Source organism: Nicotiana tabacum, chromosome 18, assembly GCF_000715075.1.
Source record: "Nicotiana tabacum cultivar K326 chromosome 18, ASM71507v2, whole genome shotgun sequence".
NCBI classification, from domain to species: Eukaryota; Viridiplantae; Streptophyta; class Magnoliopsida; order Solanales; family Solanaceae; genus Nicotiana; species Nicotiana tabacum.
In genome coordinates this window covers 123,299,423-123,317,334 of record NC_134097.1, presented here as the reverse complement: position 1 = coordinate 123,317,334, position 17,912 = coordinate 123,299,423, and the positions used below count along the sequence as shown (strand labels likewise).

The following is a 17,912-nucleotide window of genomic DNA, read 5'->3' as shown; positions in this document are numbered from 1 at the left end:
CTACGTTTTACTAAAGCGCAGTATTATACTGTGTTTTACTTCATTTTTGGGCCCACCAATAAGTGTTCTGCAGATAACTGACATAAATAATTTATTTTTTGTGTAAAACGCAATATAATACTGCGTTTTACTAAAGCACAGTATTATACTGCGTTTTACTTCATTTTTGGGCCCACCAATAAGTGTTCTGCGGATAACTGACATAACAATAATTCAAATACATAAAGCGTGGTATTATACTGCGTTTTACATAAAAAAATTCCGTACCCCAAGCTAGGACTTGCCTTATTTAAAGGCGTTAGGATTTTATGAAAATCCATTCAAAACTTTCCTTCAAACTTCTGTTCATACTTCTCTTCTTGTTATCAAGCATTTTTTTATAATGTCTGAAGAGCCAAAAATAAAGGTTTCATTATATTGGGGGAGGGGAGTGAGGTTGTAATGGAGAATAACTCTGTGAGGCATAGTTCACCTCCACAGTGTCATGTTAAATTACCGCTTACAATGGAGTATGATAAATTGGTATCGTTGTTATGTAAAAAAATGAGTGTGAGGAAACGTTCGGTGAACCTTAAAGTAACCGGTAGATTTTCATATTCTGTGACTCCGTGAGGATTTGCTTATTATTCTGAGTTTAACATCGAAGATGATGAAACTCTTAGAGATTTTTTGCGGATTCCGGATGAATACAGTGAATTTATTGTAATAAAATTATTGAAAATGTACGTCAAGGTTGAAGACGTTCCCAATAATGAGGGTGTGCATAGTAGGGATAACCCCCAGTCATCGGGTGGTTATTCTGGAGCAGTTTTTGCCAGACAGATTCCTGATGAAAGAGCTTGCCTTGATTTAAACTTGTCACCACCGGCGAATGAGCAGCGAGAAAATAATTTTTTGACTTTATTTAATCCACAAGACGACTGGTAAACTTCAATTTTTCTACGCTTTAGCGATGTTTATTTTATGTTTGAATTAGATTTGTATTAACACTCATATTTTTCATAGGGGGTATTGTCTGTATATGAATTTTACAAATTATGACCCCGCTCCTAGTTGGAATATGCGTAGTCCTGGCGTGTTGGACCACGGTGGTCCATCCGGGAGTCATCACCAACAAGAAAATGTCCATCATGGAACATCAACACGGTACGACTTGTAAGTAAAATGATATAGCTATATGTAAAGTATTTATCTAATTGAGTGGCTTATCATTTTGTTCTTTTTGTGCAGTGAACCCGAGCAACTTGATGTTCCTGACCTCACACAGTTGCCCATAGACGACGTATTGACTCGTGATTTGGTAGATGCGCAGAATCAGGAAGATGATAGTGATTATGACAACAATGCTGATGAGTCTGGAGATGACACACCCTTCCCTAGTGAGAATGATGATGATGAGGAAATGAATGTCGAACCTGAGCTGACGAGGGAGCATGCTCCTCCACCTCCCGCTAGACCAAGAGTGTACGAGCCCCACGTGCCATTTCATGAGCGAAATATTCCCTTCCTTAATAATTTGCCAAGTATGCCGGACATGGATGCCCTCACAAGGGATGCTGACAAATTTTGGTCAGCAATGTGGGATGAGTCTAGACCAGCGGTGCTGGCAAAGGACATGTATTTCCCTGATAAAGCTCGCATAATCAGGGCTGTAAAAATCTACAACGTAAGAGAGTGCCGTGAGATGATGGTAAGGGAGTCAACTACGGAGGTATACAAGGATGTATGCCGTAGAGACTTTATGGGTTGTCACTGGATGTTGCATGCCATCAAGAAGAAATCAGGGTTGTGGAAAGTGGGTAAAATATTAGCACCCACAGATGTGAAATGTACACATTCAATGAGAATTACTTCAACCTGGATGTAAACTTGATTTCTCTTGTCTTGATTCCATACTTGGAAGTGTCCATTAGGTTCAAGATTAAAGAGTATATTACAGCCGTCCACCGGGAGTATGGGTGTACTATAACCAAAAGAAAGGCATATCTGGGGCACAAACGTGCCTTTAAAATTATTTATGGCGACTGGGATAAGTCATTTTCATCTAGACCCAGGTACATGGCCGCACTACAACATTTTAACCCTAGGACTGTTGTTGAATAGAGGCGTGAGCGGAGTCCGGACAGACCCGAATATATTTTCAACTATGTGTTCTGGTAATTTAAACCAGCAATTGATGGTTTTATGCATTGTCGTCCTGTAATTTCCATAGACGGTACTCATGTCTATGGAAAGTATGATATTAAGCTTTTGATTGCAGTTGCAGTAGATGCCAACGGACAAATATTTCCACTATCTTTTGCCATTTGTGCCAATGAAATCAAAGAGACGTGGACGCTTTTTTTGAATCACTTGAAGCAGCACGTTGTCAAACAGCGTTCCGGTATTTGTCTAATATCTGATCGACATGGTGGTATTTTAAGTTTTGTACGGCATTTGCCTGAATGACAGGAACCTTATGCATACCACCGTTACTGTGTGAGGCACCTGAAGGCCAATTTCCAGAAGAAATATCATGACAAGGCCTTGCATGATTTAGTGTGGATGGCTGCAACTAAGCACCAATAGTGCAAATTCACGAGGCGCATGGAAGCGATCCGTTAATTAGATCCACGAGCCTATACTTGGTTGATGGGACATGAGCTTCACATGTGGACAATGCATGTCGATGGTGGCAAATGATAGGGAGCCCTGACTACAAATGTGTCAGAGTCATTCAACGACTTGTTGAAGTTTGCACGTGGATTGCCTGTCGCTGCCATGGTCCGGATGACATTCAAATAGATTGCGGAGAGGTTTGTTGAAAGGTGTAGAGCTGCATTGGTATTGATGAACAGGGGTGTTCAATTTATGCCAATGCCGATGAGAAGATTTGAGAAGTACAGGAGGCGAGCACATTGGCATTCATTTTTACAGTACGATCACGACTGGGGTATTTTTGAAGTTCGCACCGCTATTCGCGGACATCGGGAGAATAATCTACGGATGGTGAATGAAGCCAGCCGGTTGTGTTCATGTGGAAAATGTACCATCTATCACATGTCGTGCACACATGCCTTGAAGTGCTTTCAACAAGTTGGTTTAGGGGCAACCAACTATATTGATAGGCAATACAGTGTTGCTGCATACGTAGACACATATAGTGGGCAGTTGCAGCCATGGGTGCTGAGCATTATTGGCCATCAGAACCTTTTAAAATGGTGTGTAACAAGGACTATTTGCGCAAGCTGCAAGTGCAAAAGAGAACGCGTATACGGAACCAAATGGATGTTGGTGACACTGTTTATGCACGTAAATGTGGCATATGCTCGCAAACAGGACACGACCGTTGTAAATGTCCTTCAGCTGGTGTGGGTAGCGGTAGTAATCCAGCTCCTGGTGCAAGTTCATCGAATGTACCAAACTATCAAGGATACACCTAGTCTTTTGTTTTCGTAATGTTTTTTGTAATAAATGTTTGTACTTGTGTATGTTGCAATATCTATCAAATAAAATTATGTTCCACAATCTTGTTACATCTTATTTTTTAACATGGCCTTTTGAATTGGGATGATGATATGGTAGTTCAAACATTCAACTTATTGGTGTTAGTAAAGAAGACCAATTTGAAGATTGAAATTTCATAACATAATATTCGAAGAGATAAAAGCACAACAACCATAACTAAAGCAACATATATGAATTTTTTTAAAAAAAAACCTATAAAATCAAGACATCCTTTATTATCCTTCTTGAAAATTTGCTTCTTAAAATAGCCGTTGTCTTAAAAATGGAATCGAAGAAAATAACTAAAGAAACGTACAAGAAAATAAAGGATAATAACCAATAGGAAAAATTTAATATGTATAGCGCGATACAATACTACGTTTTGTGTGTTGTCTTGTCGGTCTGAAAAAAGCTAAACCAACTGCGCAAAAGCTATTTCGTCTCAGAAAAATTTAATATGTATAGCGCGGTACAATTCTACGTTTTGTGTGTTGTCTTATCGGTCTGAAAAAAGCTGAACCGACTGCGCAAAAGCTGTTTCGTCTCAAAAAAATTTAATATGTATAGCGCGGTACAATACTACGTTTTGGGTGTTGTCTTGTCGGTCTGAAAAAAGTTGAACCGACTGCGCAAAAGCTGTTTCATTTCAGAAAAATTTAATATGTATAGCGCGGTATAATACTACGTTTTGTGTGAAATCTTGCCTATAAATAACGAGTGAATTCTAGTTATTTTCTGCACTTAACAATAACCAATAGCAAATATTTCCATAAAATCAAGGTTTCTATTTACGCTTTAACAAATGTCTCGACAACCCCTTTATGTTCCAAGGTGCGAGTGTGGCAAAAGATGCATGATGCACGATTGTTGGGAAGAAGCTGGACGCTGCTACTAGACGTGTATGAACAAGTTTTATAGGCAACCTGACGAACCTGTTTGCAATTTTAAGGTATGGATTGATAAACCATTTGAGCAGGAATAATACAAAGACAAGTTGTATTCTCTTCATAGTTTGTGTTTGAAGCAGTGGGAAAAAGAGCGACTATCCAAACAAGAAGTTGCGGAGTTGAAGGTGAAACTCAAGGAGGTGGAAGAAAAAAAAAAGCTGGAAGACCAACTCAAGTGGTTGGAGCAGAGAATACTAGGCGGTCGTGACTAAACAATGACATGTACGTGTTGAGCGTAGTAGTGTATCTTTATGTTTCCCTTGTCATGGGTTTTCATTAGTTGTACTGAATTTATGTGATGTTAGGTTTGCTATGTTTGTATTTGTGTTGTACTGTTAAAATAAAATTGTGTTAAAATAAAATTGTTGTTAAAATACAATTCTTGCTATTATTTACATAATGTAATATTTACACAAAATACAAACAAAAAGAAATCAATGAGTCCTATAGCCTGTGTGCTTCAGTGCAGCCGCTGGCCTGAGGTGCATCCCCTGTCGCCCGGGTACACTATAAGGATCATCCTCATCAAGTCGCCTCTTTATGTAAGGATGCACAACAGCATGATCGTCAATACAGCTGGCAGGATCGGTAGAAGGGGTCGTCGGTCCGTCAGCAACCTACAAAACAATTACTAAGCTTAGCATATGAAAATGTATATTAGTAATGTACGTGTTAAGTCAAAAACATTTTCTCACCATGGTCTCGTAGGGCTCCTGAGTATAAGCATTTGTGGTGTCCTCATCATCGCATACAGTGGGCTCCGTGATGGGTTGGGACGAAGCCTTAATAAGAAAATTAAAAATTAATTTATGGCAAATCATTAAGGAAAAGAAAACAAATTAAAATTTAACAGTAATACAAACATACCTGCGCCTGTGATAGATCCGCATAAACCGCCGGGGATGAGCCAAAACTCAACCTGCGCCCGCCATCCACATCTTGGGTCAGCCGATCCTCAGCTGCGGTAGATGGGCCTGAAAAGAACTGCTTTACATCTCCGTCGAATGTACCCGTGATCAACAATAGATATGATGGGGTGACCTGCGATGCTGGCAGATCCAGCTGAAGGCTGTACGACGAAATGTTGCTGGAAGGCTCGTCTAGCTGAGGGAAATAACCCGGCTGATCATCTCCAAGATCCTCATCAGGTGCCTCAATGCCCCCTTGCTGGGGACCACCTCCTCGCCGTCCCCCATGACCCCGTGGGGCACCCCTGCCTTGTGGGACAACCCTGCCTCGTGGGGCAGCCCTGGCTCATGCCCGACCCCTGCCTCGTGGGATAGGCCTACCCCGATGGTGTTGCTCTGGCGCCATATACTCAGCCGCGTGATCTAACCTCTCATCCTCCCTGGCTCGTTGCAGTGTCCAAAGAGCCAAATCTACCACCCGCTGGCCATACTCAACGACTGCAGGATTGTCGGCATGCTGCTGCATCTCCTATCCCAACCGGTAGATCATATGATGACCAATAGCCTGCACAACATTTAAAATATTAATTACATGACGCTATATCACATTTATAAGTATGGGTTCCAACAAAAATATACCAGTGCCTCGTGCCTCCCGGCGTATGGTCTAAATCGACCGCCAGCTTCATAAACAGGGTTCCCGATCATCAGTCGGGTGTGACGGAGGTACCATGACGTATACATCTTAATAGTGGCCTCCTGGATTTGTGAAGGTGGTGGCAGAATCAGGTCCTCTCGCTGCTCCCAAATATGGACATGCACCTCTAGCCATGCTACAAATGCGTCGTCCACCCTAGAACGATAATTCTGCTGATAAGGTGTAGCCACCCATGCATGCTCGCTCGGTATAGTCTATGGGTGTCTAACGGGCTGGGTCAACCCATTTTTGGACTGACCCAGACCGGTTAAAATTGAAACCGGCCCGGACCAGTAGGGCTAGGTTAAAGGGGTAGGGGGTTTGGTCCATTCACCTTGGGGCTATCGGTTAACCGGACCGGTCAAACCCGATCAACGATTTTTATTGTGAAACCGGTTAACCGGCCCAGATTGGCCCGACCCATACCGGTATAACGACTACTTTATTTTTTTTTAATAATGGGGCCTTCGAATTTACTCTTTTTTAGTTAATTTACTTGTTGTTAAATGTAAACCTTTCCATTTGTAAGTTTGAATTTTGAAATAAATGTAGCACTTGCAATTTATAAGTGCAATGTTTTCCTATTTCTTTATATTTTTACTTTATATTAATATAACTTACAATAGTTATACAAAAACAAAATACAAAAAAAAATTAAAAATTACGCTAACCCGGCCCGACCCGGCCCCTTGTACCAGTAACCCCTGCGGTTCATTTTTTACCCGGATGAATCTGAACCCGTTAAACCCGGTAAGCCCCAACACGTACGGTTCCAAATTTTGCTTACCCAGCTCGGCCCGGCCCACCCGTTAGACACCCTTAGTATAGTCTGTGGACGATCAAACTAGCGAAGTACCCGCTCTGTGGCATGATTCTCCACAACATCAAGGCACATCAGCGGGACGGAAGTTCTCCAAAGCTGTCGGTTGACCGAGCAATAATCGGGCAGGCCAGCTATCAACTCGTCGTTGTATGGCGTCCAAATGAACTATCAAAGTAAGTTTAGGTACATATTTACCTGTGCGGCCTCCAGCATATCCAACACATCCCTGATAAGGGGGAGATTATGATGAGCATCAATGCCTCGGTAGTTCCCACGCCGGAGAACCCACCTCCTAGCTAAAGGGAGAAACAGAGGTGCTACATCCGAAGGTAACGGTGGTAGAGGTGGCTGCAATGGCAGGAACCGCTCCCAAACCCAAACCTAACATACAAGGTCTGACGTAAAATTTAAGAGTCATTTTGACTATATAGAATTGGAAGTAATGAACAGTGTATTCGAATATGTTGTCACCTGTAGAAGCGGCAGAAAATCACATATGTCGCTCTAGGTGCCCATGCTAGCCCGACACATACTCTTATACAAGTAAGCGAGAACAACAACACCCCAACTGTACTGGGGTAACTCATCTAGCTGCTGAAGATGATGTAGAAATCGCATACTCACTAGATTTCCCCGAAGTGTTCGGGAACAAAACACCCCCAAAAAGAAGGAGCAGTGCCAACCTCGTGTACCGGTGAATATGGAGATCATCTATCTCATCGATGATGTCGGGGTGCAATACCTCCAAATGCTGTCTAATAGTTGTCACAACAATGCGACTGCCCCCTCTAGCTGCATCCTCACCCTGTGGCCTGAAACTAGTAAACTGCTGCAGCAAGTCCAAATACTGGGCACGCGTCATAGATCTGATATACTGAGGCAGTGCAACGGCCAGTCCATCAGCACGCAGCCCATATAAAACCTGAACATCCTGAAGCGTGATGGTGGCCTCACCAATGGGCAGGTGAAAAGTGTGCGTCTCCGGTCACCACCGCTCTATCAACGCCGTGATCAGAGACCAGTCGAGCTGCGGTCGCCCAATCTCAAAAATCCTATAGAAGCCTGTATTAATGAGGCACTCGACTACGCGAGGATGGAAAGATCTCTCCCTCAAAAAGTCCCACACGTCGTCTGGTCTCCCGGCGCGGAGAGTCTGATCCACTAGTTGTCCCTCCCATACGTAGGCGGACCTATGATTGCTATATAACACTAATATCTGATCCGAGGCTGGTCCAGGATGCACAGACGACACGTCCATGTCATCTACTGTAAATTAAACAATATTAATTGTGTGTTTGTGTTATAATAATTAATATTTAATTATTTAACTGGGCACATTATATATCTATGGGTTCCAGACTCGATATTTGAGGCCAAGTAACACCAAGCTATCCTGAATTCTTATGTGTATCAATTTCAATATTTTTACAATTTTGTTTGTGTTATAATAATTAATATTTAATTATTTAACTGGACAGAGTATATCTATGGGTTCCAGGCTCGATATTTGAGGCCCAGTAGCACCAAGCTATCCCGAATTCTTATGTGTGTCAATTTTAATATTTTTAAAATTTTGTTAGTGTTATAATAATTAATAATTAATTATTTAACTGGACACAGTATATATCTATGGGTTCCAGGCTCGATATTTGAGGCCCAGTAGCACCAAGCTATCCTGAATTCTTATGTGTGTCAATTTCAATATTTTTAAAATTTTGTTAGTTTTATAAATTAAATATTTAATTATTTAAGTGGACACAATAAATATCTATGGGTTCTAGGCTGGATATTTGAGGCCCAGTAGCACCAAGCTATCCTGAATTCTTACGTGTGTCAATTTCAATATTTTTAAAATTTTGTTAGTTTTATAAATTAAATAATTAATTTTTAATTGGACAGAGTATATATCTATGAGTTCCACGCTCGATATTTAATTTGACAACATATATTAATTTGTTAGTTCTGTGTGTTTGTTTTATAAATTAAATAATTAATTTTTGTAAAGTGTAATTGGATAGAGTTTGTAGTTAGTAGATACTTAAACTACAGAGACTCTACGCTAAAAGGCTCTATATTTTACTACGCTAAAAGGCTCTATATTTTACTATGTTATAAGACTCTATATTTTACTACGCTAAAAGGACACTTTTCTTTAAGCAAATAAATAATCTAAACTAAATAAAAACAATAGACATATGAGCATAACATTCACGAAATTACATATAAAACAGTAAAAGAAATTTATGAATATTTTTATTAACAATTTATTTCTCAACTTTTAACTTTTTTTAAACACTAATAATTTAATCCGGGTAAAAATAACATATAAATTTAATCGCAAACAAAACACAAATCAACGTGGAAACACGTTCAAGAAAACAAATATGCATAATTATACGAGTTTCGACATAAACTAAATCAGAATACCTCGATTTATGTTTTTAGAAATGTCGGAAATTTGAAATTTTGAGCCCGAAACAAGGAAACCACAACAATCGAAGGCTTGGGTTGTGTGCGAGACCTATAATCTTCACTTTTTGTGTGACGGGTGGGGTCCACTCGAGTTTTTTTTAAATAGGGAGGGGGGGAGGGAACGGTGCTGGCTGGAGTATTTAATGGAGGGGAGCTGTTCTGTCGTGGGTGGGGAAGAAAGGGGGATTTTAAATTGAAGAAGGAAAATACAGTATAATACTGCAGTTTAACTAAAATGCAGTATAATACTGCACTTTATTAAAACGCAGTATTATACTACTTTTTTCTTTAACGACTAAATTTTCGTTAAACTAAAATATAGTATAATACTGTATTTTAGTTAGAAAAATAACTTTTTTTTAACTATATAAAGGTATTTTAAGTCCCAAAACTCATTATTTAGGTTTCCTGACTCCCAACAAAATGAGCAGTAGTGAGAAGCGCATCAACAAGTGAAAGTTCAAAGGAAGAACGAACTTAAAAATCGAGAAACCAAAAAGTGTCTTGCCTTGAGGAGAAAAAAAAAACATTACTGTATCGTGACCATTAAAAACACCAATCGACGTGATCGTGTACGTAGATCAGTCTTCAAACCTTGACCGTTGAGTCGTTGACAGTTAACCATTCATCTCCTACTTTCACAGTTTACACTCTCTTCTTCTTATGTTGCCCACACCTTTCCTTTTCTTTCTGGCCCCTTCACTAAGATACGTCCAGAAAACTCACCAAAAAACAACCAAACTCAATTCAACACATTGCTCATATCTTGCACGCAAACCCTTCTTCTTTTTCTTCTTTACTCCATTAAATATAATATTAGTCCCTTCACATGAAAAAATTCATTAGCTCAGCTCAATTTCATCACATTAACCCAATGGCTTCTTCTCTATTATACTCTCCACCACCAACTCCTCAAATTCTTTCACTTTCTTCTTCCTTTCATTCTTCTCTCCCTACTAAAACCCAATTTTTTTATCAAAGTAAAAGAAGAAAAAGAAGGCCAATTTCAACTCCTCTTAGAGTAGCTTCACCCCCAACAACACCTTCCACTAACACCACTAATGATATTGATGAAGTAAATACACAAGATGATGAACAAGATTCATCCTCAAAATTCTCTTGGAGAGATCATTGGTACCCAGTTTCTTTAGTTGAAGATCTTGACCCTAATTCACCTACCCCGTTTCAGCTCCTCAATCGAGACTTAGTTCTCTGGTTTGATAAATCTAACTCTCAGTGGGTTGCTTTTGATGACAAATGCCCTCATCGCCTTGCTCCTTTATCAGTAAATCCAATTAACCCCATTTCTCAATTTTGCTTAAAAATTGAATCTTTTTCAAGATTTTGACATGTGGGTGTTTTATCATGTTGACCCACTTTCTCAAATTTGCTTAAAAATTTGAATCTTTTTCAACATTTTGACATGTGGGTGTTTTGTTTTGCTTAAAAAATGAAACTTTTTCAATATTTTGAAATATGGGTGTTTTATCCTATTGACCCTCTTCTCAATTTTTAGAAATTTTGCTTAAAAATTGAATCTTTTTCAAGATTTTGAAATATGGGTGTTTTATCCTATTGACCCTCTTCTCAATTTTTAGCAATTTTGCCTAAAAATTGTAACTTTTTTCAAGATTTTGAAATGTGGGTGTTTTTTGTTTGGTAGGAAGGGAGAATAGATGAAAATGGGGATTTGCAGTGTTCATATCATGGATGGTCATTTAATGGATGTGGATCTTGTACAAGGATACCTCAGGCTGCATCTGAAGGACCTGAAGCTAAAGCTGTTCAATCTCCAAGGGCATGTGCTACTAGATTTCCTACTATGGTTTCTCAAGGATTACTCTTTGTTTGGCCTGATGAGAATGCTTGGGAGAGAGCTCAAGAAACTAAAGCCCCTATGTAAGTTTCTCACTCCTTATTATAGTTGTTTATTGGGAAAACTATTGTTTATTAATCATGTGGTGTTGGGTTATATTATACTAATAGGTTATCTTTACTATAGTGACTTACTTAAAATATGCTGATTATTTTATTACGTTATCGTTCGATAGTCATCCCGAGTTTTTTAATGTTACATTAAGTAATCTTGATTATACTTTAGTGAATTGTTTTAACATATTCTTACTAGTTTTTTTAATGGGATTCTTTAGGTTGCCTGAAGATTTTGATAAGCCTGAGTTTGCAACAGTGACAATTCAGCGCGATTTGTTTTATGGCTATGATACTCTCATGGAGAATGTCTCTGATCCTTCTCACATCGAGTTTGCGCATCACAAGGTAAATATGCAGCATTTTGATCCCTTCGGCTTCTAAAATAATTAAAAATCCACTTTGGGCCCTAAGGTTTTATTTACTTATTTACTAGTTCATTATCAAGTTGACTAAGGCAGATATTAGCTACTCAAGTTCAGCCTTTTCAAGCTTAGATCAAATTTTATTCTAGTACTTGCAGCTTAGCGATCAGCTTGAGTATTAAACCAGCATGATACATTGTTTAAACTAGTAAGAAATCTCAAGCTGAAGTGGGTTCAAAGAATTTGCGATAAGTAGCTGAGCACAAATCGGTTACTAACCGTGATTCAGGCCTTCAAAGAAAGACCAAAGACTAAGTGCAATCTGCAAACTCTTTTAACTTGCAACTCATTTCCTACGTCAAACTTGGCTCCCAATAGCATTAAATTGATCTTTTTACTGTGCACTCTTATTCTTTAATACAGTATGTAAATATAGAAAATTATTGAAACAACCCAGTACTTGACTCTGGCGACCTGTCAAATTGTTGAAGAGCAACAGGATATAAACTACATCTACTCGGTAGAGAACAGAGGAAAGGAAAAGGAAGAAGTATACTGCCACTCCCAAACTATAGACTCCTTCCGTATGGCCATAGTTGTCTGTTTCATTAGACGAAGATTCGAAAAAGAAACGTATCAATTAATTATCAGTTGGAGTCTCTAAGAGATACATTTAAACTAATAGGTGAAATTTACAAAAGTGAGGAAATCTTTTGATGTAGTGCTATGTGATCCTTGAGATGATACTTGTAGTAGATTGAACTTTTAGATGCCACATTTTACATTCAGATAAAGGAACTTAAGTTGGTACTAAAAACATAATGTGGTATATTTTGTTGGGCCGAAACAAGTATATATTTGGAACAAATAAATAACTTGTGACGTCTGAAAACTTGATTAGAATATTGATCATGCAAGACTCAGCAAAGATGAGCATAGTGTCATGACCCACCACATAGGTGCCATTGACATATATTTTTGCCACGTGGAAAGTTTACATAGGAAGGAGACTAGCACATGTGGGAAGGTTCTAGAGAAATATAGAAATTCCCCATGAAAGACCTTAAAACCCTATGGAATTGCTAGGGAAGTCTTTGAAACTTTCTAGCTTTGTAGATAATTCTAGAGAAAGCCCTTTTCTTGTAAATACTAAGGACTTGTACAACAATTAATATTTATACACTAGCCCCTAAGAGACTAGTATAACTAGGAGACCATCCATTTGTAAATCATCAGTAAAACAATCAAGTTTTCTACAATAAAAAGCTTCCTTTCGCAAATTTCTCGTCTTTCTTATCTAACAATTTCTTAGCGATCTTGAGTGTAGTATTTTAGGATGATTTGACATAGCAAGATCGTGAGCGAGTTGTGCAAGATCGTGAGCGAGTTGTGCAAGATCGTGAGCAAATTGTCAAGTACCACACGTGCGCTTAGTTCAAGAAGGACGTGACAGTAGGGACTGGTCAGTTCGGTGAAAAGTTTGTTAGTTACCATAGCCAATCAGTTATGGAAACAGATTAATCAGAGAAGAGTGGGTCAAGAAGAGCATGAATAAGATATACAGGAAAGAGACTTCTTAATCTTCTAGTTCTCCAAAAAAAAAAGGGGGATACCAATGCATATTTTTGGGAGGAATAAATAGTATTACTCCATCTGTTATCTATACTACTAATAAAGTTGTCAACCTTATTAACTATCTTGGTGTTTCTTAAAACTGTGGTCATTCTCTATTTCTTAAGACCAAAATTGCCCTCAAGTTCCTACTGCTAGTTGTTGAAGACATAATTAAATAAATAAAAGTGTGTTCTCTCTAATAACTTAAGCTTTTAGATGAGATGGTCACGTACTTTAACGTGGTATCAGAGTAGGCAGAGGTCCTGGGTTCGAGTCTCACTGCCACCCAACATCAAAAAGAATTTTCACGTGCTTGGCTCATCAAAAAGAATAAAGCCGAGGGGGCGTGTTGAAGACATAATTAAATAAATAAAAGTGTGTTCTCTCTAACAACTTAAGCTTTTAGATAAGATGGTCACATACTTTAACACTAGCTTGACTGGAAATAGCATTAAATTGATCTTTTTGCTATGCTCTACTCCCTATTTTCAAGTCATTATCCTCTCTTTTGTTACTCTTAATTACTAGATTTATTTTTCTACTATAATTATTACTAATTTATATTAGATGAATAGTGACATCCCATTCCCAAACTAGTTGTAGTCTACTATATGAATCCTCTATCCATTCTGCTATTCAATTCATTCCAATACTTACCAATTTGTCTTTTAAAACAAGTTCAGGGTTACCCAAAAACTAAATTCTCTATATATTACACTTATCCTTACAGTTATTTACTTATATGACCAATCAAAATACTTTTATACTAAGAATATGCACACAGGTGTGCCATAGTTTCTAGTTCAAGATTTATCCTTTCCCAGGAAAAAAACGAAAATAGACTTTGGTGTTTTGGTGCTGAGTGGTGAGTTCTCATAAGCTAGGGGTTGTTTGGTATGTCGGCACCATATAAACTTCCTGTTTAACATGTGAAGAATGCGGATTTTTGGGCTTCTAGGACAGTAGCTCGACTCTCAGCTTGGACGGATCATATAAACAGATTTAAGATTGCTCCCTAGAAGGTTTTCTGTTCAAGTTATCTGGTGTGGTATTAAGGTGTAGTCATAGCCTTACTTTCTGTCCAAAGATAAGTAAATCCACACTTCTGGAGCAATTGATGGAAGTATATACTCTCTGGAACCTAGAGTATTAAGTATCACTTTATGACTTCTGTGCTGCTTTTATCAGTTAATGGAAAAAATTTCAATCTTAGCATCTTAAAAAATGAAGTTGACAGGATTAGGACATTCTGGAAACAGAACATCATGCTCTGACTTGGATGTTGTTTCTTATTTGGCTTCAGTACACTTGCTGAAGTAGAAGTTGATATTTATGAGATTCAAGTCTCAAAATCATTGTATGCTTATGCCAATGTAGTAGATATAATGCATGCTATACAGTCCTCACTCCTCAAAAGTACCAAAATAGCAGCTACAGTGTGTTCTGTAAATATATTTCTGTTGCTGTGAAGTATAGCTTTCATCTTCTCCTGTGGTTAAATCACTTTAATAATTAACCTATTAAAGGAGGATTCCAAAGCTTGATGGAGAATGGAGATTGGTCCGGCCCTTCGCTGGACCCTACGCATAGCGGGAGCTTAGTGCACTGGGCTGCCCTTTTGATGGAGAATGGAGATGTAGAATTAAATACCTGAATTGTTCACATATATATGAGACAACAAACTGCAGTGTATGCATATATGCACATCGACTAGAATGCAAATGTATGCATAGATATATCCGCATCAACTAGAGCAATATTGCTGCAGCTTGCTTAGTGTCCAACAAGAAAGTCTCTTAGCTTACTTATTACATTTTACAGGTTACTGGAAGGCGAGATAGAGCCAAGCCCTTGCCATTTAAGATGGAGGCATCTGGACCGTGGGGTTTTGCAGGTGCAAACAATGATAAACCAAAAATTACTGCAAAGTTTGTTGCACCTTGTTACTCCATGAATAAGTAAGTTCATCATCCCAAAAGTAGATCATCTTTCCTGACTGTCAAGGCAGCAAACATGTATTTATCAATAGTGATTAATCATCTTTAGGTTGATAAGCTTGCATCAATCTTTCCCTTTCCCTTGCTTAAAAAAGTTTTGTTATCTGCCAACAAATTGCGACGCTATTAATCAGTAGCCTTATATCCTGTTTAAGACCGGGTTCTGTAAGGTTATTTAATGCTAGTAATTGTTTTGATCATATAGTGTGAAGATTCTTTTTTATAGAAATCATGGGTTCATAGCATTTCCAAACCCGGTGCATATTCGTGGTGTTTGGTGTGCATGTCTTTGTATGAATTACCTGTTCTATGTAAATGTTGGCTGCATTTATTCTGCAACTATTTGCATGCCTGTATAACTAAGATCTCGTTGGAATTTTTTCCAGAATAGAGATTGACACAAAGCTTCCAATCGTCGGTGATCAGAAGTGGGTTATATGGATTTGTTCTTTTAATGTACCAATGGCACCTGGAAAGACCCGATCAATTGTTTGTAGTGCTCGAAACTTCTTCCAGTTTACAGTGCCTGGGCCTGCTTGGTGGCAGGTAATAATGCTTCTATTTTACAAATTTTTCCAATAATTCTACTCTTGTATATGCCCTTGGGAACAAATGAAAGGTGTTCCTATATGTTCCAAAAAAATTCATCACATGGTTGAGGTGGTGACATTTTTACTGTAACTAACAAACCCCCCCAAAACCAAAACATATTGGTGATATACTAGCTCAATATCTTTTTTTTTTATATTTATGTGTAGATTAAAATTCTTTAGCAAAATGTATTTAATTGGTCCATGGATTTCCTATCTCACAATTTGGGAATTCAAATTACTGCAGAAATTAGTTCAACTTGTGTCTCGTTTTCCATGTCATTCACAAAATTTCTGTACTATCAACTCAGTGAAGACCTTAAAAACCTATCAAAGCCATAAGCTTTTATTCCATCGGCTTTAAGGTGGGCACAGAGGTTTTGGATCTACTATAGGCTCCCACCACCTCGGTAGGAAATCGTACGAGATAAATGGCACATGAAGAAGGTGAGCTGGGAGAAAAAGAAAAAAAGTAGCAATGCAAAGTATGGGGAATAACTAGAATGAGACTGATCTAAAATCTGATTCTGAATATTCAAATGGTTTCCTGTAAAAGAATTTGACTTATTAGTCTAGTATGACAAAAAGACAATACCTTATCATCAATACAGTAAAAGCAATAAAGTAAATAAACAGCAACGAGAAAAAACGCAATTAGATCAAGTCTTATCAGTTCCCATACCAGGGTACAAGTCCTGCTTTTATTCAGTGACGTTAGAAATAGTGGAAAGTGAATCATGTGTTTTTGCAAGAACACCAAGTTGACATACGCCTTCTATGGTCTCAACAATACTTGGTGCTGATACTTTGTCCAAGAGAAATGGTGAATGACATAATATTCCTATCTTCTGATTTCAAAGTAGATCCGTGGCTATAGCATTGACGATTTATCATTCAGTGGGGTGTTGGAACGACTGATGATCTGTTCATAGTTCAGCGGGTAATATTTTATCATAATAACTGGCATTTTCATGATGCGTTGACAGGTTTTTCCTAGATGGCAAGAACACTGGACTTCGAATAAGGTGTATGATGGGGATATGATTGTTCTTCAAGGGCAAGAGAAGATCTTTCTTGCAAAGTCAAAGGAGAATTCTACTGATGTCAACAAGGAGTACACAAAACTCACATTTACACCCACTCAAGCTGATCGCTTCGTCTTGGCATTTCGAAATTGGCTTAGACGGCATGGCAATAGTCAACCTGAATGGTTTGGTAACGTAGACCAACCACCATTGCCATCTACAGTCTTATCCAAACGCCAGGCATGGATTCTTGAACTCCAAAACCAACTGAATTCGCTAGAAGGAAGAGAAAGAATCAATTTGCTCTTTGGATATTTTTCTTGTCCATTTCCTTCTTGAGACCTATCTTCATATCTTCGCCCTTGTAATATATGGATTACTTTTACAAATGTTTTTCTTATTCTAATTCTTCATATCGTTATATTACAGATGATGGATAGATTCGAGCAACATACACTCAAGTGTTCATCTTGCAGAAATGCTTACTACACATTCGAGAGATTGCAAAAGATTCTGATTGGCGCCGTAGTGGTGTTCTGCGCAACTGCAGGCGTTCCTTCTGATATTAAGCTACGTGTTATCTTGGCTTCGTTTGCAATTTTAAGTGCTGGTTTGGCATACGCCCTCCACGAACTGCAGAAGAATTTTGTATTTGTTGATTATGTACATGCAGAAATTGATTAAAAGTGATAAGAGGGTCCTGCCAATCTCGACATCCCTAAACTTGTTCTTTCTACTATAGGAATTAGAACTGTAGCTGCAGATACAAAATCGAATACTGCAGAGTATATCATTTCCTATACATGTATATATCAATGAGATTTGTAGAGATTTATACAGGAAATTTTTGCTCATTCTTCTTAATCACAACATTCCTATTGTCTAGATCAAAGTCTAAAGGGTCGTTTTGGTTGAAGGAATAAGGGGTATCCTGGGATAAAACACCAAGATGACAAAGATGTCATTCTCAACAACCCTTCTCCCAAAGCCTTTTAAGAAAGTCAAAGTTAAAATTGAAAATAAAAGTTTGTCCGAATTTGTCTAGTGTAAACCAAACAT

At 38.3% G+C, this 17,912-nt stretch overlaps 1 protein-coding gene across 1 annotated transcript; it reads left to right on the top strand.

Annotated features, from left to right (window-relative positions):
- The first annotated feature begins 10,207 nt into the window (after nt 1-10,207).
- LOC107805002 (pheophorbide a oxygenase, chloroplastic-like) lies at nt 10,208-17,707 on the top strand. Its single transcript, NM_001325765.1, is given in 7 exon segments — nt 10,208-10,618; nt 10,997-11,232; nt 11,484-11,610; nt 15,063-15,199; nt 15,625-15,784; nt 16,815-17,093; nt 17,283-17,707. Coding segments are annotated over 7 exon segments (1,605 nt in total). The 3' UTR covers nt 17,538-17,707.
- The last annotated feature ends 205 nt before the right edge of the window (nt 17,708-17,912 follow it).